The 22,353-nt window shown below is 44.4% G+C and overlaps 1 protein-coding gene across 1 annotated transcript; it reads right to left on the reverse strand.

Moving 5' to 3' along the window:
- Window positions 1-344: 344 nt before the first annotated feature.
- On the reverse strand, window positions 345-3,831 carry LOC149343784 (uncharacterized). The gene is made up of 3 exons (XM_089542480.1): window positions 3,786-3,831; window positions 2,426-2,577; window positions 345-701 (listed from the first exon to the last, which is right to left on the reverse strand). The coding sequence occupies exons 1-3, from the start codon at window positions 3,829-3,831 to the stop codon at window positions 345-347; spliced, it is 555 nt and encodes a 184-aa protein (XP_089398606.1).
- Between the last annotated feature and the right edge of the window lie 18,522 nt (window positions 3,832-22,353).

Below are 22,353 nucleotides of genomic sequence, written 5' to 3' on the forward strand. Positions count from 1 at the left end.
AAAAATGGGCCAAAAATCCAGCTCCAAGAAAATGAGAAACGCCTCTTCGACGACGTGCGATGCCAAAAATTTGGTATTGTTATTGATGGCAGCGTTTCTGAGAAAGATATTTTGTTCCCGGGTTTAATGTTATTGCCGAAGAAAACAATACACCACGGCAAGAAACTTGCAAATGTAGTCCCGGATAAGCACGCGAACTTGGCATGTTGTATTGCAACTAAAGGGTGAATGAATGATTCAAAAAGCCTGGGCCGCAAACGTCACTTGTGCTACAAACAAGAGCAAGAAAGATTTTTTTCTCTGTCACCTCTACTCGATGACACAACGCATATTTCAGCTTTATTCTAGAACTTTACGTCGTACAGCCCCAGGAGCTCTTCACCTTGTTCGATGAGTCGTTGTCCGACTGCATCGATACGCAGGCATACTTGTTTCACGAAGTCTTCCGCCTTCTGCGAGTCCTGGGCAGAGTAGCTCGCGACCGTCTTTTCAAGAATTGTATTCAGAATCTTGGTGGTTTTATCCGTGACGTTGTCTTGAGCGGAAAAGGAAACGTGATCCTTGATGACCTCCACAACAGCCTTGATGGGCGACACGGCCACCTTTGCGACCCCCTTCACGACATCGCCCGCTACTTCCGCAACTTTCTGCACGCCGTCCTTGATCTTTCCGAACAATTTACCGAGAAAGTACTCCTGAATCTGCAAGATCAAGAAAAAACAAAAGGAACTTACTTTTTACGACTGCAATTTATGAGACTGGAGAATTGCAATCATAGTTTTATTTTTCTGCGCACCAAAAGAAATTATTTCACGCATGTTTTGGTCCGGACTACGCTAAGAGAAGAGCGCTCCTAGCATGCCTTTTTATTTAACGCCGCTATATGCCGAGTGTTTGAGGAAAAGCTTCTCGGGAACCTAAAAAAATTTAGGGGTTAAAAGCAAGCGTGATTTTCACGAACAAACGGTCTGCCACATGAGATGAGTGTATTGATGAAAACCGTGTTAACTGGTTAGGTAAAAAAATTAATTTACAGAATACCATCCATTTATCAAATTTTAATGGTTAAGTAGAGTTTAGACTTCGTAGACGTGGAGAAGACGATGTTTAATCGGCTTCTGAAAATTAGAAAATGTCCCTTTCTGAAACCTTATTTCTCGAGCAACTTTGTCGTTCTTTTTTTTCAGAACTGAGCCCCCGCGGTTGCTCAGTAGTTATGGCGCACGGCTGCTGACCCGAATGACGCGTGTTCGATTCTGGACGCGATGGTCGAATTTCGATGGAGGCGAAATTCTTGTGGCCCGTGTACTCTGGGATACCAGCGGACGTTAAAGAACCCCAGATGGTCGAAATGTCCGGAGTCGTTAACTACGACGTCCCTTATAGCCTTAGTTGCTTTAGACTTTAAACCCCACAAACCAAAACCAAACCAAACCATAACAATGCAGTGAATCATGTATGCCTGAAGTTCCGTGCAAATGCACTGCCCTCTATCGACGTACCGGAGTGCCTAATATGATCATTTGGAACCTAGTGCGCTCTTTTACCCCGGCAGAAACTTTCTTTCGCGTCGTCGTTTTGAACACAAGAAAAGGTTAATCATCGCCAGTTACTCCGCCGTCGCATTTGAACGATGCGTGACGGTTTGTTCTCGAAGAGACGCTTATTCTTGATACACTACCACATCTGCATTACCTTTTGCCAGCGTTCGCAGAAAGAACCGCTGCAAGATGTAGTATATTACCGGCTAGATGGAGTTTTTGTCGTTAGCGAGTGTTAAAGCGATTTCTGGCAGTTTAGAATATGTGAACGCCGTATCTGCAAGCTATCTTCATATTTTTCAGCTATGCCAGTCATTGGGAAGACATTATCTACGTTGCTAAGGGCTTTCAGTGAACGCATCACCGATGAAATGTGCAATAATTTAATGTTACTGTATTTAACAAAATTATAAAGCAACGTCTTGCCTTACATCTGCACAGCTCTAAAGGACATTCAACCTGATAAAGATCTGGATTATAGGTTTCTACTAAATTCTTTCGTTTATATTTGCCCTATCGGGTTTCGACCTCTATTTAACAGGAAAATAGGAAATATTTCTTCGCTTTCATGTTGAAGAAATGCCATTTGCGGCAAATCACAGTTTTAGCATCAAACTTCCAGTTTCTACTCTGAGAATCACTTATGCTAGCCATCGCTGTGCCTCCTTGAATTTTTGAGAACACTGATAATTGCAGTTCTTTCATATCAAACTTCGAGTTCACATTACATATTTGAGATCGTGCTTGTGTACTAATTCTATGGGCCGGTTTTCATTCACACTCACAAACGAATGCAAAACGCAGAAAACGCCACAAACATTTCCTCAAAGTTAAAGTAGTTAAGCGCTGCATACCTTCCGGCCGCGTTACGTCATAATGCTTACCTCGTTATTGAGTGTCTCATCCTGCGCGAGTTCACGGGCCACGTAGCGTAGAGCTTGGCCGACGAGTATTGCTTCCGCACCGAGGGCTTTGGAGTCTGCGTCAATTGGCGCCTCAAGAGAAGGATTCTCCCGCCGAATCGTATGCGCCGACGCTGGAATCACAAAATATGAGATGCGTATTAGCCTAAGGGATACTGGACCGTTAATATTGATGGACGAAAGTCCACTCAGTACAGTTTTTGCTCCTTTTTTGCAGCGTCACTCGTGTGGGAAACAAGCGTTTCTATTTGTGCAATTATACTTTCCTCGTACACTATGCATTAAACAGGGGAACTGCTAATCATTCTGTCAGTCCATAAAAAAATGGAATTTTTCCGTAATATCACGTCAGCACCCTGCAGCACTTCACTGAGCGTCCCAGTACGGATCGGCAAAGACAAAACAGCAATAGTGCGCGCATGCGCCCTGGGCGCACCGCTTTTAGTAATGTAGACCGCTCAGCTTTCAACACTTTTGCCGCAAAGCCACGGCTCTCTGCGACATACCGAATAAAAAAACGTGCTAGCCATGAGAACGACGCTACGAGAGTATGCGTTCATGTTTTCTAACGCTTTCTCCTCTTGACCTATTATAGGTAGTTCTAACATTATTTGCGACGCATTATTCTTTATTTCTAACTGCGTAATTAGGAGTGATAATCATACTTCTTTGTTTGTTATAAATATTTTTCCTCTGAACGAGTAGTGATCAAGAGATATCTTCAGGTTTTGTTTGCATTATGACACGTTCTTTCCGTATATGGGCCACCCGCATTAGTTGAGCTCCGAGCATTTTTGCCTCCCCACTTTGTATAATATATATATAGTGCTTAAACACATGATAAAAAGCCTTTTATTTTTCTTGACACCCCCAGCACCTTTTTTTGGTGGACGCAGTTGATGAAGATCGCATTTGAGAATGCCATACTTTGGGGTTAAAAACATTGTGCTGACAGGCGGCCCCAGAGGGCTTCAGAGCGCCGCGATATAAGCGAGAACTTGAGCTACGAGCACACAACGTGTTCGCCAGTGGTACGTTTCCAACTTACTCGCGGATGCAGTTTTCTCCCTAGAGATTTCATTTTACAAAATTCAGATATGCGCAGGAACGCACGTACCACCAGAGTCAGCGGCGAAGCACCACTATCTTTAGTTAAGCCCAACATTGAAAACTGATTTGGCCTTCCTTAGTTCGAACCACTACAAAAACGGTGCTAAACAGGGCATTCGGTGCTGACCCTCTAGTCCATAGCAGCAACTGGTCACCATGTCCTTAATTTTGTCACCGAACTTTAATGCTGATTACAAGCTTTTATACTCACATGCAGCGAAGCAAAGAGCGCAGAACACAGCCAAAGTAGTCTTCATTGTGCCTGTGGTAAATCATTCCAAATAGACGGCATCAGAAAGTTAAAACACGCATTGATATGATTTTGCCATAAGAATCTTTATGGTAACTCTCTATAAGAGAAGACGAATCAAGAATTTTTAAATTCCTTTCAAATTGAGCGCCTGCGTTTGCACGCTCCAAGAACTTAGACATCTAGGTAAAGCTGAAAACATGGTAGTGTTCTAGCCTTCCCAAGAGTCGTACTAAGTCATCTGAAGTAAAACATTAAAGCATTATTGAGTTAGGATTTCGTGTATATTTATAATTTTCTATTTTGTAGGCCAACTGGGAGCTTCTTAACATGAAACATTTCTTTGCTGAAGAAAGTAACAGCGAAGCACACTCACCTGTTGAAGGGTCGGGACTCAGTAACACCAAACGTGTGCTTTCAAGTATAGGCAAGACTCCTTTTATATATTTATGATCCTACGTGTATCACGTGTTCTCGCCGACAGGGCTGATAAATACCTGTGCTCAGTGAAAGAATCTCCTCAGCCGTCTTTTCCATATACTGTTTGAAGTGTTTTCAACAGTGATTAAAGCAGGCAGGCCAATGTCCCATGAGAGACAATTGAATTAAGCACTGCTGCATCCTAATCAAGCAGGAAGTATTTCTTATATTCGCTCTTCGGGTGTTCTATCCGCAGTGTGTGCGTCGTGCTCCCGGGATTCACGACACAGAAGCCAGGCGACTGCTATCTTGAGTGCGATGGCTGCGCTATTATTCAGAGAAGTTCTGCTGCTGCTTTTTTTGTGTATCTTGTCCAGACAAATACAATTGTCTGCAATTCGCCCCTGTATGTCGCTTGCAGAACGCAATGCAATAACACTATCTATGCAATAAGGGTTTAGTGCCTGCGAGATGTTCGACGCGGATCTAAGACCTTGTGCTACAGGTATTTCCGAGATATGCGCACATTTCCGAGGAGAAGAAAATCTAGGCAAATACATTTGTACTATATTTGAGTTTTTCAATAAAATCTCCACGCAAATTCTGCGTCAGCGGTCTAAAAACTGTTTTTTTCGTGGAACTGACTTCATATGCTAAAAACAAATGCCAGAATTCGGCAAAAGTATTCCCAATAGCAAAAATGGTTGCGAGTTGGTGATCGCGATCCCAGCAACAAAAATGATGGCATCTGCAATGAGCCCTTTTACCTTATTGCCACACAATGCTACTTGAACTACCACCGACGGAAAATAAATTAAGACTTTCGCAGGCATAGTACGTGTGGTGCAAACAGTGGAATACAGGGTCTGTTCTGAAAGTAGTAGGACTGGTTTTTTCCTGGACGAACGCGCGGACGAGAGGTGATTTGCGCGAGCAGGATCGTTGAAGGGGGATATTGGGAATACTGGGGAAAATCGGCAGTCGGCTCTCGGCCGTTGAAGAGAGGAGGTCGCTTGTACTGTGAACCCCTGTCGAAACGTCTCGTCACGCAGAATCGTCGAGCGTTTACTGGATCAGCGATACGCGATCAAATTTTGAGTAAATCTTGGTAAAACGGGCAAAGAGACTAACTACATGATGAAGGATGCCTACGGTGACGCTTCCATGGGTAGATCAGGTGTTTTTTGAGTGGCACAAGCTTTTCCGAGAAGGTAAGGAAAGAGAGGAGGAAGACGACCGCTCCAGACGCCTTTCGACCAGCAAGACCAACGAAAATTATTAGCGAGTGAAACATTTACTTAACAGTGATCGTAGAATGAGCATAAGAATTATTGCTGATGACTTGAGCATCGGTAGGATCTTCTTCATCATGCGAATGAGGACCCCTATTTTTTGCCCAGCATAAGGTGGCAACGCTGCCTCAGCCCCCCTACAGCCTCGACTTGGCCCCGCCAGACTTTTCTCTATTCCCGAGAATAAAATCGACGCTCGAGGGGAAAAATCACATATCGGTAGAGGTGGTTCAAGAGGCCGTGACGAGGGAGCTAAACAGCATTCCGGTCCAGGCGTTCCTGGAGGCGTACGAAAACTGTAAAACTCATTTACAGCAGCATGTAGGTGCGAAAGGGTGCTACCTTGAAAAATCGTAATCGCTTGTACTATTCTCTTGAATAAATTTTGCTTAAAAAAATGAGTCCTACTACTTTCAGAACAGACCATGTATGTCAGTGACTGGATTAGTCGCGGCTACGCGGCATACGTGGCTAATGTAGCATCTGCACGCTCTCCACCTGTTAACTTAGCAACATGTTTGGCAAGCTCCCCAAATCTTCGCGCTGTAGGGTAAAGCCTGTGATTGACATTTAAACAGCGGTATTTTTATGTGCTGTCAGTTCTATGTAACGTTATATATTTTTGCGAAGTTTACTGGAAACTCTTGAATAATGCATCCATATCAAACTTTTCCCACGAAGCTGCTTTTGGAGGAGTGCACGTGCGAGGCGATCGTAAAAGAAATAAAAGTCGACCGGTGCCGATTGTAATCACCAATGATTTACGCACAACCTCTTCTTCTAAGTTGCGGGCGGCACCTGTGATCTCACGTAGCATGTACTGTCGTCCTTAAAGCCACATCAGATCGTGGTAGTGCACTTAATTCGACGCCAGCGAGTTGCGGAGTCCAAGCAAGTGGATAAAAAAGCCAGGCTATGTAGCCTTTGTAGCCGTATGGCTGCTCATGGATGGATGCAATGATTAATTTGCTCCCTCGTTACAAATTTACTCGACCTTGTGGGATTCCCCAAAACCATCTGACGAACTCTACCCCCCCTTCGAGTTATTGATAAATTCTTTATCTCCCTACCATATGGTTGCCGTCCCGGTAAGCTAAGTTGGTTGAGAGACAGCTCCGACGAAACGGTTTTTCCCGGTTTCCAAAGCCGGACCAGGAAGAATTTTTCTTTAACTACGAGGTACTTGCGAAAGCTGTATAGCTCTCCTCTCTAGCCGTATGGCTGCGCGTTTGTGGATGCGAATGAGTTATTTGCTCTCTGGTTTTGTTAAATGTTGACGTTCCCAAATCTACCACACGGATAAATTTTTGACTACGCACATTGTGTACTATGTTTATTTTGTGCCTTTATATTTATCTCATGTAAAGTAAGAATTTTGAATCCTTTGTGCTGTACTGACTCTCTTGCTAGCTTTTAACTCTTGTTTGCATCCTCTACCTTTGAACAATGGTATATAATGTATGAAAAGAAATATTACGCCGAAGGGCTATATTTTCTAGCTATCCGCTTCCGGCCGACATTGGAATAAAAAGCCATACTCGTATGATCGATTGCGAGGCATTTTGCAGTGCTTCAGTGTATTTGTTACGGAAATCTATGCGACTAATTAGGTGCCTACTCCTGCGTCTGCGTAGCCGCTAATTTGCCTCGATACTCTAACGACTTAGTCGAGAATGGGTAACCAAAAGCATTTTAATGCCAGTGTGTTCCCAAATATACGCCGGACTCTGGGTCAATTGTAGGCCACCACAGGTGAAGTCGAATTTAGAGGTTAGGAATTTCTCTTTTGTAATTGCCGTCTCGGGCAAACGATTACAGCCGCAGAAGAATACTCCCGCAGGTGCAACTTAGGGATCAAAGGAATGCCTAAGTTAGGGAATGCAAGCCTTCCTAAAACATTCGAACGGGGTGAGGAACTTCCGAGTGTTCCCATTGCGGAAGACGACATGGAAGTATGTACCCGGGTTCCCACGAAAAACGAATACGAGCCACCAAACACTGTGGCTCAGTTTAAAAGCCTCTCTAAGCGCGAATAGGTGCTCAAGAAAGGAAAAAACAAGTCGCATATCAACGCAAGACTATGGCTTCAGACAGACCCAAGCTGCCTGTTTTCGTGAATCGGCACCTAAGCCCTTCAATGAAACAATCGCTCGGCAGAGGCATCGGAAAAAAGATATCGCGAAACGGGGTTATGTCTGGACAAGTGGTGGAAAGATACTGGCCAAGCAAACAAACATCATCTCCATTCTCTATCCGCATGTTCTCGACGTTGAAAATATAGCGTAAATGCACCGTTTTACTGTTGTTATTTTCAACTGCGTCGAAAATGGCGGTCTCTACTAGACAAGATAGCCGCAAAGTCACTTAATTTGGAAATTGCAACCTTAATTTTTTCATCTAAACATTCTGTCTGCCCCGTACAAAGACGATGACCTGTCAGTGCTGCTGGACGAGTTCGATTTTGGTTTAAGATTGCTGAAAGAAATATCATACAAGTTTGATACTGAAATGTAGAAGCGCAAGGTCTATCGAGGTTTCTTCTTTTTTAAATAGGGCAAACCCACGTGGAGCAGGTATTACTATTGTAGTGAAAAATTAAATACAGTGCGAAATTCCTCCCTAATATTCCTTTATCTCCCGGGGCATCGAATGCCTGTCTTTATCATTCAGCGATTACATTTACTGTGTAATGCATCGACCCGGGATGGTGATTTCAATTCTTTTATAGGTTACCTCCACAGTGTCGTGAGCTGTGATAACGAGAGCAGATGTAAGTTACTACTCGGGGATGACGTTAATGTTGGCCTGTTCAATGCTAATTCTGAAAGAGCATTGCTTCTGTTAAGTGTAGAATCCAATGGCCGTGCCGTTATCGCAGACACGCCCACTCGTGTTAAAGCATGCACAGTGACGTCATTGATATCTTTATCACGAACACAAATGCAGACGAAACTTTAGCAGGCGCGCTGTGCTCAGATATAAGTGATCATTTTCTTATTTTTTTCCTTTTGAAAGGTGGCGCAAAACCAACGCTCCAGTGTGCAGAAATGTAATACCACAGTATAACACGCTGAAACTTCGATGCCTTTCTTATTAGCCTCAGGGAAGAAGAGTCGAACACGGTCAAATTCTGTGACTGCTCTGATGCTGCCTACGAAGCATTTAGTCGCATATTCAAGTGTGTTTACGACGCGTATTTCCCTGAAAAGCGCATCAAAAAGAATAGCGCCAAAAGTCGCAAACCATGGATCAGCCACGAGTCCTTGAAACGAATAAAGCGTAAGGTCAAATTATACAAAAAATTCCTAAAAACCAAGTTGATCCATTTCTTAAAAAAATTCAGGCAGTACCGCCACAAGCTCAACTCATTTCTGAGGAATGAGAAAAGTACGTACTTACTTAACCCGTTTTGCAGTGACTGCTCCAAGGGAACATCTGATGTATGGGAGAAGCTCAACGGGTTGCTGAATCATCTGCAGGCGCATTTGTTTGTTAATGGTTCTGGAAGGCCGTCATATACATGGCATAGACCTTGCAAAAAAATTCAATAAATTATTTGAGGACGTCGCCGGTCATGCGCAGCGCTCTTTGCCTTCAACATGTGAAAATAAGAGAAATATATACAGTATACATTCATAGCCTACAAATGAATTTGAAGTTCGATATATGGATCTTTCGAGAACAGTAAGGCACGGGACATTGATGACATCCAAATTGAACAGGTAAATTATGCGCTTGATGCTATTGCCCCGCTGCTTGCTCACATTTACAATATTATGTTATCGGCGGGCTGATTCCCTAAGCTGACGCAAATTTCCAATGCTACAGTTTTTTTTTAAAGAGCAGATAGAAAGGATTAACGCAACTACAAGCCAATTCGCCAATTTCTATTTTGCCTCTATATTCCAAAGTTTCAGAAAAAGTTATTCATAAGAGATCACAAAGCTTTTTTGAGGAATTTCATCACGTGAGCCCATCGCAGCATGGCTTTCTTCATGGCAAATTTATGCAAAAAGCCTTGATCACTCAGAGAAAAATTATTCTGAAAGGCTTTGAACTTAAATAGCTGTATATCTGAAATTACATTGACTTTTCAAAAGGTTTTGACCGCCTGAATCACTGAACTGTTTTCAAAAACTTGGAAGTGCATGGAATTTTTGGAAGAGCACTGCATCTCCTTCAATCTTACCTGCAGCACCGAGCTCAGTGCGTTGTCATTGGAAACGCTACATCCTCCTTTGAAGAGATTTATATCGGTGTGCCTCATGGAAGCATTCTGGGGCCACTGCTTATGATTTTGTTTATTAATGACATAACTTATATTAGCCATAACTCTGAGTACGTTATCTGCGCCGATGATTCTACTTTGTTCTTTTGAGGCAATGGCATGCAATCACTGGTGCGCAGTGTTAATGATACTCTGGAAGTCATAAATATATGAAGTGAATGGAACTCGCTACTCATTAATACTGCAAACACTAAAGCCGTCCTTTTTCATCCAGGACAGCTTGTGGCGCCAACAAATTCCGAACTATATCGTGGTAACGGCCGAATAGGACATGTTGATACAGTAAAAAGTCTTGGTGTTCTGTTTAGCATACACACGTCCTGGGATGCACATTACGAGCATGACGAACTACAACTTTGCAAGATTGCCGGAATTCTTGCAAGATTTCGCAGTTTTTTCCCGTTCCCATAAAGGTTATGATTTAAAACACTCTTTCTTTCGAGTCTTAAAACTGTTCTTTTGGTATGGGGGAATTCTACATAGAAAAATGTTAGCAAAGGATAACTCCTGCAAAAAAGGGCGATACGCTCCATTGCCAATGTTTACTTTTTTTATGCCCATACTGGAGATATATTGGACGATTCAGCATTCTCCCGTTACATAACTTATATGACTACTCTTTGAGGGTTAGGTATAAGTCAGCCAACTAAAATACATGTTTCTGCAGGTAGCCAATTTAGAGGCCAATGTTCCTACTTACCCATTTCGAGAGCCAAAATTCCGGCATGTTCCTAGTTCTAGAACTGAACTTGGGTGCCAAATATTGTTTTATACTTACCACGACCTTTAAATATCTTTTGTGCCAGCAACATTCAGGCAGATAGTTGTAGCCATCGTTTCATCAAATCCATGTTCCTGTTATAACTTGTTAAACCTTAATCGACAAAAGGGTCATTTTACATCATATGGTTTTGTTACATATCCTTAATTATCACTGTATCAGTTGTGTTCGCTGTATAACCATGTACGAGGAGGGGGGGCTCGGGTGTCACTCAAGCGAAGATAGTTCGGTTTTTGCCTGAGCCTGTCCGCATCTTTGTCATGTAAATAAAATGAAATGAAATTTTTGTACAAATAAATTTTTTGTGCTCTAGTAGGATTGAAAGCCATCTTGGTGCAACTTCTCGCAAACATGGGTGGTTTGGTTTATGGCAGTGTTGGCATGTTGAACCGTCTCTGGTTGTCAGGGGCGCCGTATTGGAGGGCACCGAATTATTTCAACAACCTTGGATCTTTAACCTACTTAGAACGAAGCGAATATATTAATGTCTTTAAATAGAAATTTTACAGCGGCAGTTGCTTTGCACTATATATCTTCTGAAATAACTCTCCGTAAAAAAAAATATGCGCCATTAAAAATGCTGCTCAGAGTATGGGTGTCCTGCAGAGACGGACTCCGGAAAATGCCTGTAGAGTTTACCTCGCGTTTTGCAGTGAATAGTCGTCCAGCTCTCAGTAATAACATTGAATCATTTGTCTCTGCCAATATTTTAGAAATCAAGATGCACCATTACGCACTCTGCCATTCAGACGCAAAACAAGAATGCCGAACTTCACCTTTAAATGGTGTCACTTTGAAACGGTTCCTCTTGTTCTTAATGAAGTTAAATATACAGCTCAAAATTCTGAGCAACTAAATAGATCTTTAAGGTGCTTTCACACCACGAAAACTTTGGAGGCGCTATTTATTCGAGGTCGTTCTCACAGAGAGAGTATATGTTCTAACTGGTCGTACAAAAACTGTTCTGGGCTGAATTTCACCTCAAAACGACAGTGCGCTTTCTGGACAGCTTTTGTGGCGCAGCTTAACATGCCTTCTTAGAGCGACCACGTGGGAAAAGTAGCTTGATCATCATCCTCATCATCAGCCTAACTAGGCCCATTGCAGGGCAACGGCCTTCCCGGTATATCTCGAATTTACCCTGTCCTGCCCCGCAAACTTATTAATCTCAAACGCCCATATTAGCGTTCTGCTGTCCCCTGCTACGTTGGTCTCCTCTTTGAATCCACTCCGTTACCCTTAACGGCCATCATATATATTGAATTCACATTACGTGCCCTGCCCAAGAGCATTTTTTCCTCTTGATTCCGACTCCAAAATTATAAACTCGAGTTCTTTTTTTCGCTCATCCACTCTGACCTCTTGGTTATCTGATATAACGCCAGTGATGAAAAGGCTCGTCTTGCTGTCGATGAGACGATGGTGACGCATGCTGACGTCCAGATCAAAATGCGTCAGGAAGTCGGTACCGAGGATGGGTTGATGTACATCGGCGACGATGAAGACCCACCAAAACGTGCGCCGCAGGTCAATGTGCAAAGTGAGGGATCGGAGACCATACGTTGCGATAGAGGTTGAGTTGTCCGCACGGATAATAGGTCCATGTGACTTGGAAGCACGGTCTGCCTTGGAGGACGGCAGTAAGCTGGCTTCGGCACCAGTGTCGACGATGAAGCGCAGGCCAGAAATGCGCCCCAAGCAGCACAAATTGATTGGTCCAACAGTGGCGGAAATTGGCATGAATATTGGTCCTACATCAGCATTTGAGCAATCCGACTTTTTCCAAAAATGGCCCTTCATTCATGCCAAGAATGGGCCTATACTCAGGCAGTCTAGCTACCAGCATTGACCCATCATTCACTCCTGCTGGGTTGGGCCTACGTTCAGCCAGTCTATCCACAAAGGTCCAACGTTCGTGTCAAGACTATGCCCATGTTCAGCCAATCTATTAATTATGGCCCGACATTCACGCCAATAGTATGCCCATATTCAGCCGATCTGTCAATAATGCCCCGAAATTCGCGCCAATAGTATGCCCACATTCAGCCAGTATCAATAATAGCCCCAGGCTCGCTCCGACTTGCGCCCGCTTTTCCATCCTTGATCTAACTTTTATAGGTGGCATATCAATTGCAAGGCCAGTGGGAAATTGTATGCTATCCGGGGGCCCGCCTAGTTTTGTACCACACCTCTTGTTGACCAACAACAATGCAGACATATTCCGCTTGTTTTCCACCAGCCGGAGCTTGTATATGCAACATTTTACATATAAGCAGTCAGCAGACATACAAAAAAGAAAGAAAGGATTCAAGGAAAGAAATTTATTGCATCTACGGTGCCAGTACATCATGAAATGCACTGTGCCCGGAGCCGCTGAATCAATGAGTCATATCGGCACTAATCGTTGCACTCCTCTTGTAAGAGAACTTTTGCAGTGCCTTGAAACAAATTCGTCGCCAAGCTCTTGCACGATGACCTGGCTGTAAATCGCAGCTGCAAAGAGATGCATGATGTGATCATGAGTGTAAGTAGAACCATCGCAGAATAAAAAAGACAAGAAATAAAATAACACATTGATCTTAGCGGCGCGGTGTGCGAGAAGGTACTCGCAACACATGTTGAAAGTATAATTTCTAAATGATGCTTAATATAAATCCCCACACTAATAGGAAAATGTTGAATTGAATTTACCAATTTTTTTCCACCGTATTGCTAATTTCTAATCCCAATTTTCCGTCTCACACCCTCAAATACATATTACAAGTCCCAAAAAGATATAAATGTAGTGTTTAATACAAATCAATCTATTTTTATATTTTCTATCAAAATTACCTGTCTATTGCGAGCTGGTTGTTTGCCTTTTTGTTCCAGTAAAGCATGGCACAGGTGGTAGCATCTCCTCATCTTTGAACAGCTGTGAGCATTTTTTTTTTCTATATGAAATATAATATTCCATGCAAAGACGGCTTGCACAGTTTTGCGAAATGCGCTCAACGCAGGAGACCGAATACACTTTTTTTTTAAAGTAAGCAGATTATCAATGTCGCTTCGCATGCATGTAACAGGGGAGACGGAAATCTTACTTGAAAACCACACGAAATCACTCTTCTGATAGTCCAGGGGTGATTAATTCAGAGACAATATGGATAAAGTTCGCTGGGACCAGGAAATCCGCATTTTCTTGTACGCTTGCAACTGGGGAAGACAAAGCCACCCGGCATGGAATCATTACACGCGGCCAGAGAACTGCTGCAGTGGAAGAATAAGCGCTTCTGACACTCATCTTGCACAATCGTTAGACGACCAATGTAGTAATGAACGCAGTATGAGTCGGGCCATACAACACTCCGCCACGGCGATTGTAGAGATAGTCAACGTTCGGTAAATCCATTTCATCAAAGCTGAAAATAAAGTTCTCACCATTGTGTGCATGCCTTTGCGCTAGACATTTCGCAGTGAAAGTTGACATTCAGAAGTCGCGTCAGTGCTTTGTCGCTTTCTCTTTTCCTGCCGGAGAAAAAAAAGGTGGGCGCTGAGTCGAACCGGCAATTACGCCAAGAACCATATTCATTTCCGAACATATTTCAAGATAAAAGTATGGTGGTACTCACGAATAGAATCTTGCAGGCCAGGCTACTGAATTACGTCATAATTGTCAAAACGTATCGGATGTGGATTCTCGACAACGAACGGCGTCAGCTTCAGCGCGCATGCTTCGTCGGCACGCTGGTTGTGTGGCTTTTCGCCGCCTTGCTAGCTACAGGCGATAGTCGTTGAGCAAGTTTCGGGGAAAGCAGGAGACGACGATGGGACAGGTTTCTTATATTTTTCGGAGAATTTGCTGCAGCAAGAGAAACGGCAGCTGGAAAAGGGGTAGAAGAAAATCTAGGGAGGGTGGATGAGCGACGTTGTGCTTAGTTGGGCGCGAGGGGAAAACAGGTTAGAGAAGGTCAGTGTATCTAAAATCACAAAGAAAAAAATAACTTCCAGTATGGTGAGAGCCAGCGCTCTTCCAAGAAAGAGTCTCGGCCCGGCAAAAAGCGGCTGTATGGGTCTTGAAAGGGGCGGGGGGGAGGGTTGAAATGAGTGAAAGAATTAAGAATTCCGGAATGTCCGGAGGATGCGCCATAGGCAGTTGAGCACGTGAAAACCGTCAAGGAAACGACAATGCGGATATGTTGGAAGTGGGAACGTGGAGCTTGAGCATGGATTTCGTCAAAACGGCTCCAAAGATTAGCGCAATCTCTGCGGTCGTGTGCCTCTTTGGTTGAAGCTGAGATAAATGTGTTACTATGAAAATACCGGAAATATAAAACAATAACTAAAATTAGCGGGAACAATGCGTGTTCTTTGAGTGTTTCATATATGATGCTTTTGGTGGACAAAGTAAAGTAGGATTACATACGTCCAAGCAACACCATTCATCAATAGAATCCAATGATTCGCTTCTAGAGCGACGAATACCCTACATTTTATACACACCAGTGTAGGCAGGTCGGTCTGAGCCATAGTCAGCGGCCCAACCGTGCGTGTCTGCGCTAGCTCGAAACTGCGCGACGCGCTACTGAGCAATACACCTGTTCTGGCTCGTTGGTATTAAGGATCCGCGCAAAGAAAAGGCAAACAAAAACGAGTGGAAATGCGATCGGAAAAAAGTTCCGATCTTTAATTTGATAAACGTGATAATTTAAAGCAAAAACGTATGCAAGAGCCGTCGATATAGAATACCCAAAAAGCACAGCAGAATAACAAAACAATTTGCGACATTAAAAAACCTAGCAAAAAATAAGTGAACAAACGGCTCTGCTTCCTGAAGCTTCGCGGCTTCAGGAAGCAGAGCCGTTTGTTCACTTATTTTTTTAAATTTAACTACATCTACATCTTCGTCGCCGTCTGCTGCTTCCTCACGCAGTAAATGGGCAGCAAGTTGTTCACGTCAACAGTTTATTTGCGATAAAACCAAAATCCCGTTTTACTCAGATCGTTTCTTCTCTCCAAATGCGCCACGTAATAATTTGTGACCTAGTTAAATTGTAGTAGAGGAAAAAGCGATTTATTTGTTCTTTTCTAGGGTGAGCATCCTGTGGGTGAGGCACTGTGTTCCGGATTGTGTCATATCGTTCAGCGTTTCGTGCAGCATAAACTTATTAGGTTGAGCCTATATCTTGAGACACGAATTTGAACCGGCAACCTATAATCGGGGGCTGTGGGTGTCCGCAGAGATATGCGAGGCAGTACGTTAATTAGTGCGTTATTATACCATTGCTCGAATCGAAATGTCATTTTCTTGATTGTAGCACCTCTTTCTCTCTTTCTTTTTTTCTTCGCATACCATAATTACAAAAGACGCCGGTTTTCAAAATTCGTATACCTTCGTGAATGAATCTGACCTCTGCTCACTTCCGCGCGATCAATTACATCGCGCTTTTTATTGTAATTTCGCGTCAGTATTCGACGCTAGCGCTGTTGTTGGTCATAAAGAAGAAATAAACAAGTCCGAACATTGAAAAAGAAACAAATTGAGAGAAATAACCACCGATAATCACAGGGACATCCTTCGGTGTGTCGCAGAGTGGCACTGCCAATACACGGAAAACAGCGGACAAGTAGGGCCATTGTTGCGGGTGTAATGAGGCGGCACTGCCAATATTGGGACGACAGCGGACATTTAGTACCATCCCTGGAAGTGTAACTAAGCGGCATTGCCAATATGGGGACGACAGCGGACATTTAGGGCCATCGTTGAAGGTGTAACTAAGCGGCATAGCCAATATTGGGAAAACATCGCACAAGTAGGGCCAATGTTGGAAATGGCACATTGTGGCAGTGCCAATATGGGGACAATGAAGGCAACATTGGCCCTGTATAGGGCCACACATAGCTAACCGACTCCCAACATTGGGCCAACGGTTTGTGCTGCCTGGGGCGATCCATGACGACGAAAAGGCGGCCAGGTTGAAGAGCGAGGTCACACGCCGCCGTCAGTGACCTCGCGGCGCGTTTCCCGACCAGTTGCATGGTGGAGTGCAGCGGCGAGCTTGTAAGTTCGGCGATACCAGAAGAGACGCGGACTGCGAGGACTGGACGAGTGCGGACCACTCGGCGAAGACGAACGGCAGCGAGGTGTTGAGGATAAACCGTGCGGGGCATGAGAGGACGTCCGAAGGGCATCGATAGAAGCGGCCAGCTGATCGATCCGGGCCTCTAACCGTGAAATGACGGAGGTCTCCGGTGGAGAAGAGAGGGCGGCGACGGAAGAAGTCGCGTCGTGGACTCGATCAGCGAGCTGGGCGAGGCGGTCAAGGGTCAAGTCGCTCGCAGCAGCCAAGACGAGGCGGGTGGACTGCGGCAAGCGTTGCAGGAAGCGCTGCCTCAACACTGCGCCGTTCGAGTCTGCGTTGCTTTCGCCCAGGAGCTGCCGCATGCTATTGAGTAGCTGGGAGGGGCGGCGGTCTCCAAGCTCTTCGTAGGTGAGCAGCTGCTGGAGGCGCGCACGCTCGGACGCCGTGGTGCGGTCCAGAAGGCCCTGCTTTAGGCGCTGGTACGGGGCATCGCCCAAGGGTCCAGCGATGATGTCTGCTACCTCTTGAGCCACGTCAGGGGGCAGGTTAGAAAGTAAATGACGAAACCGAGATGCCTCCGAGGTGACGTGATGCTGATAGAAGATGGCTTCCACTTGGGCGAACCAGATCTGCGGAAACTTGGGCCAGAAGGTTGGTAGGCGGAGCTGGAGAGCTGCGACGTCCCGTGGGCGCAAAGTAGCGTCAGGCGGAAGGTCGCCTGAGGGCGGTAGGTCGCTGGGGTCGGTCATGTCTTAGGCCGGACTCACTGCTGTTGAAGATTTGCGGGGTCGCAGCGGAGCACCAGAGCAAGATGACCAGCGTGGCAGGCTTCTAGTTGGTTGGTTGGTTGGCCTCAAGTAGAATGGCACATACCCACTACGGGGGAGTGGCCAAGACACAGGCGGTGAACTGTTGGAATGATTAGGAGTTTTAGAGGAAAAGGAGTATTAATAGGTATAGGCTGACAGACTGGACGACGCAACGAAAGGGGTCCTGTTAGCTCGGAGATCGAAGATGGGACGACGGCTTTATGTGCAAATTTGAATGCATCATATGGAATGGATCAATTTTGTATTGACTGAAAGAGAGACAGAAGAAAAAGAAAAAATAATAATAATAATAATAAATGAACTGTTTGATAATCAGAAAAATGGAAACAAATAGAAAAATAAATAAAGAAATTTAGTATTAGCATGGGAGTCGCTGTGTTTCTAGAAGAAATTTTTGAACTGCACAGCGCGCACTCCTGTTGCTTCGTCCAAGCGAAGTAGCGCCAAAGGAAAGAACAACCTCAGTGGACACAGACAGACCCAGCTGGTGAAACGGAATTTCTAATAGGCGCCTCCTCAAAGAAGAGAATCGGCGGCAGAACAGCAGGTAGTGATCCACTGTCGCAGGCTCGGCACAAAATGGGCACAGCGGAGAAACCGCCTGACCAGATCTGTGGAGGTAGAAATTTAGCAGAGGAACTCGGCATCGCAAACGCGTGAAAGAGACCTCCAGTCTGCGCGAACTCCAGTCTTTGCTACTCCAAGGGTGCAGAAGGTGCTGATATTCGGGAGATGAAGTAAGCGCCGAGGCTGAATATTCCTGAAATATTGTGTAATTGCGAAACCTCACCGCTGCTGTATATGCGCAGGTTGGCAGGACAGCAATTATTGGGCCACAGAGAGAGGCCCTTGCTAATGAATCAGCAACCTCATTTAAATGAAAGCCCGCGTGACCCGGTACCCAAAGCAACCTCACCGAATTTAGATGGAGCGAGATCAGCTGCTTAAAGAGGCCTATTGCCCGAGACTCAGAGGGTGATGAAATTGAAAAGCAAATAGATAGAGAGTCCGTCATAACCATGACTTGGGAAACGGCAGGATCTAATTTACGTAAGGCTAGAATGACAGCTAATAATTCGGCCAGATAAATTGGAGTGAAGTCAAGGAGACGGAGAGAAAAGGACCATCCCAATGCAGGTGAAACAATGCCCACACCTGCCTTTTCACGATCGTGCGAGGCATCGGTAGCAATGAGAATATGAAAAGGAAAGGACCTTAGATCGTCCTGTCACAAACCGTGAAGGAGAGGAAAGGGCTGGAGCTTGGCATTCGATGGGAAAATCTTATCAAATGCAATCTCGACTGAAGGTGAGATGTTATGCAGTGGATGGATATCTGTGAGCTTAATGTTTAAGGGATCGAGGAGAGACTGCACGAAACATATCTGCGGAGTATGCGAACGAGACCAGGTGGCATTTAAATAGACTGCGGGTTGACTGAGAAATATTACATTGGATGTGTGGAGAGGAGAGTCGCACAAATTTAAAAAGGTTTGGACTGTTCTAGTTCCGAACAGCCAGTGCCGGGCGTGCCTTCCGAGCACGCGCTGTCCAGGCTTTATTTTCCTCTATCGCGCGCTGGTACCGCCGATCTCAGCGCCTGCGATTTATAACGTCGCCGGGCGCTATAACTCTATTAGCGATTACCTTAGTAAATGCCTTGTTGGCAGCGGACATTGTGCTGATAAATCTGTCATTTTTCAAATCCCTGACGTCTCCTCTCTTATGGAGAAGTAAGTCAGCTTCGGGGAGCACTAAATGAGGAGAAACCTTTCTTCGAGACGGGGTATAAAAAAAAGAAGGGAGAAAAGATAAGATGCACTTACCGTGCGGTCTAAGGCATCGGAAAACGGAGCTGATTTCTTAGCGTCGGCGCTGATTTGTCCCTCTCGATTCTCAAGTTTGTTTGTTTTTTCTGCAAGCCAGCATTCAAAGTCAGCAAGCCAGCAAGAAGTCTTCAGATGCGCTCGCCATAAGCTTTTGTGGGGTTTCTTAAATAATTTCTACCTTAAATCTGTAGGAATATGAGAGCCAGAAGATTGTACAGCTTAAATTCCTTTATAAAGAAATTGGTGTCTCCAAACAAAACAACGGTGGCCACATTCTGAAACATTCTTAGGCGCTCCTATGATGGTTCCTGAGGCACTGTAGGCACGCCAGGATCCAAGTTCTTCCTAACCATACTCAGCCCGTGTTTGCTTCGCTGTCCGGTGAATGAGTTCATTTGTTTTGTTTTACTTTTTGGATAGTTAAAAATATATGTGTTTAAGCCGGTAGTCTTCACGCTGAGTAAAAAAGGTGCTGCAGAAAAAAAAAAGCCTCCACTTCATGCCAGCTTTGTCAATACCCGCATGAGGTGTCTCCAATCGGCGAATTCAAACTAATTCCTTGCAAATGGGAAAGCAGCACATCGTGTTGGCCTCCGAACATTATTGTATGATGTCGAAGATCCTGAGCTCCCGGCAGCAGTGCGCAAGGTTAAATCTGCCTGGCGACTTCCTCTACATACCGGCGGAAAGCCACGGCGGGAAAGTGTCTCAGATGTTCCATACCATGCCTTCTCTCCCGGCTAATGACAATGTGCGTGCCGATTGGACGGTAACGGTAGTCTACGCCACTCACAGTGTGTTTGTGTGCACCCTGAATTGGCGATGAGCTAAAAAGAGTCGACGCACTGTACCTTTAGATGAATACTAGGCGCCGCTTGACAGTCAGTGCTCAAGAGCCACTGTTTGTGCTGATTGAAGGGTGTCGTGGCTTTTGAAATTGATGAAATTTAAATTTTTTGTATGAAATTTTCATCCTCTAGATGTGGCAACGAACACTGCTTCGCATAATTTCGCTGGGTTATAGAAATATTCTCGTAGCACGCCAGTAGGAATTAGAAATACTAAGCCTGCCTTGTGCCACTTTTTTTTAAAACTGTGCAGCCTTTTCCACGGATGCAGACAAAATATATAAATTAGAATACAATTTTTTTAACGTACAACAGTGAAGTTATGTGAACAGTCTCAGTCGACTAACGCCGGGCACCAAACTCCCCCTCCTCCTTTCTTTGTATCGTGCGGGCTGTGGGTTTCGACGGCGAGTTGTCGCGTTGACTCGAGAAATGCCTCCGAACGCGACAGTCGCATAACGCAGTCAGAGGCAACGAACAGTTGTCTGAGAATCTCCTCTCCGAAGCCTCACAGCGCATATCACACATCATACACGTGGCATTACCACTCTGAACTCGCTTTCAAAGCAGTAGACTGCAGGCAGGATGTCATGAACTGAGCACGAAGTGAATTAAATTTATTGGCCAGAACTACATTTCCTTTACGCTCTAATAAAAAGTTACTCCTTTTTTTTGTAATGTTTCACATGATATGAAGTACGAACACAATGAAGCGTTTCTTCAATCCAGCATTACAGGGATATATTCTCAAAGCTAAGGAGAAGCAGGCGCTGTATATTTGGGTTATTGCAGAAACACGATGTGCTTTGCAGCATATAATGTAAAGGAATAAATAAAAATTCTAGCAGCAATCACAGAGTATCAAGCCTGCAAATGATTGAAAAGACTTGCGGCTCACATGTTACCTATGTGCCAAAGAGAAAATTGGTCTTTTGGGACAAGCAAACAGGAATGAAAAAATAAAGTGCCTTGGCCACTACCAGACAGCTTCACAGGCTTAAATCAATGAAAGGATAAATAATGATGGACTCCTGAAAATCAAGATATGCCTCAGAATGTTCGGGAGAGCTTTTTAAATATTGTACTGCTAAAATGAAAAGTCAAAAAATGAAGAAAATAATGTTTACTTATAAAATGAGGTATTTACGAATAATAAGAGAAATGTAGAAAAATGGCAACAAAAGATTTAAAGATATAAAGGTTGCGGCAAAATGAAAAACGCAAAGCAAAAATAGAGCGGAGAGTTCTGGGATTATGAAGATGAGAAGGAGAGTGTCGTCGTAAGCAGTGAATGTGGAACTGGAGAAGACGGCTGTCATTCGCAGGATGCGGCCGCTTGGGGGAGTCCGAGAACAGTTTTGGAACCATCCACTTAGGTGATCACATGTCATGGCACACCCGTAAAAATAACACATATACCGGGGTATTACTTGCGTTAGACCTCAAGCTTAGAGAGGTTTATCCTTTATTCCTTCTAAAAGTCGGTACGTTTAACCAGGCCAAGATTCAAACACGGGCTGGTTGTGATATCGTGCTGGGTGATCGCAATAATACCAGAAAATAAAACAAGTCGATGATTAGAACCGTTTTAAAAGCACCTGTAGTTTCATCTCTCAGTTCAAATACACGTGTGCTATTGTTAATTTGAGAGAGAAATCCAATTATTTGAGGAGTTAACATGGAGCACTATGAATTAGAGCGACTTTCTTATCTAATGATAAAACAAGCGCTACTCCGCCGAGAACAGAATGATTTGATCATGACAAGGTGAGTCACATTGACTTTCCCCTCAAAAGCCAAAGCCACTGGAAGGTTCCTTCACGGAGGCACTGTAATCACTTCCCTCTGGACTCTTCTCTACATGCCGTAATTCTGTAAGCACACATGCGTGCATGGCAGTTGCAGACCGAACGTCGCACTAAATGAGCGAGCCCTTCATATCAACTCATTTCAAATTCTCCTTAAGCATTCCACAGTGGACATCTTCGTCAGAGAACTGCAGCGTTGACGCACTAATAAAGAATACGGCTGGCTTGAAACAGGCGCGTGGCTCTAATCCAATTCTCCATTGGTAAAAATTTTCCAGTAAAAAGCTTTCACCCGCAATTTTCAATCGGTAAGAAAAAAGGACCGGCCATGATACGCACTGATGCGGCGAGGCTGGGATAGCGGGAGCTGAT

Source organism: Amblyomma mixtum, chromosome 5 (genome assembly GCF_055824585.1).
Source record: "Amblyomma mixtum isolate Tamu chromosome 5, ASM5582458v1, whole genome shotgun sequence".
NCBI classification, from domain to species: domain Eukaryota; kingdom Metazoa; phylum Arthropoda; class Arachnida; order Ixodida; family Ixodidae; genus Amblyomma; species Amblyomma mixtum.

Excerpts from the sequence above, each read along its gene's own strand:
- LOC149343784 (XM_089542480.1), bottom strand. The coding sequence starts at position 3,831 with ATGAAGACTACTTTGGCTGTGTTCTGCGCTCTTTGCTTCGCTGCAT. Across the intron at positions 2,578-3,785 it reads CGCTCTTTGCTTCGCTGCAT|CGTCGGCGCATACGATTCGG; the intron begins GTGAGTATAAAA and ends TTGTGATTCCAG. Across the intron at positions 702-2,425 it reads ATGAGACACTCAATAACGAG|ATTCAGGAGTACTTTCTCGG; the intron begins GTAAGCATTATG and ends TTGATCTTGCAG.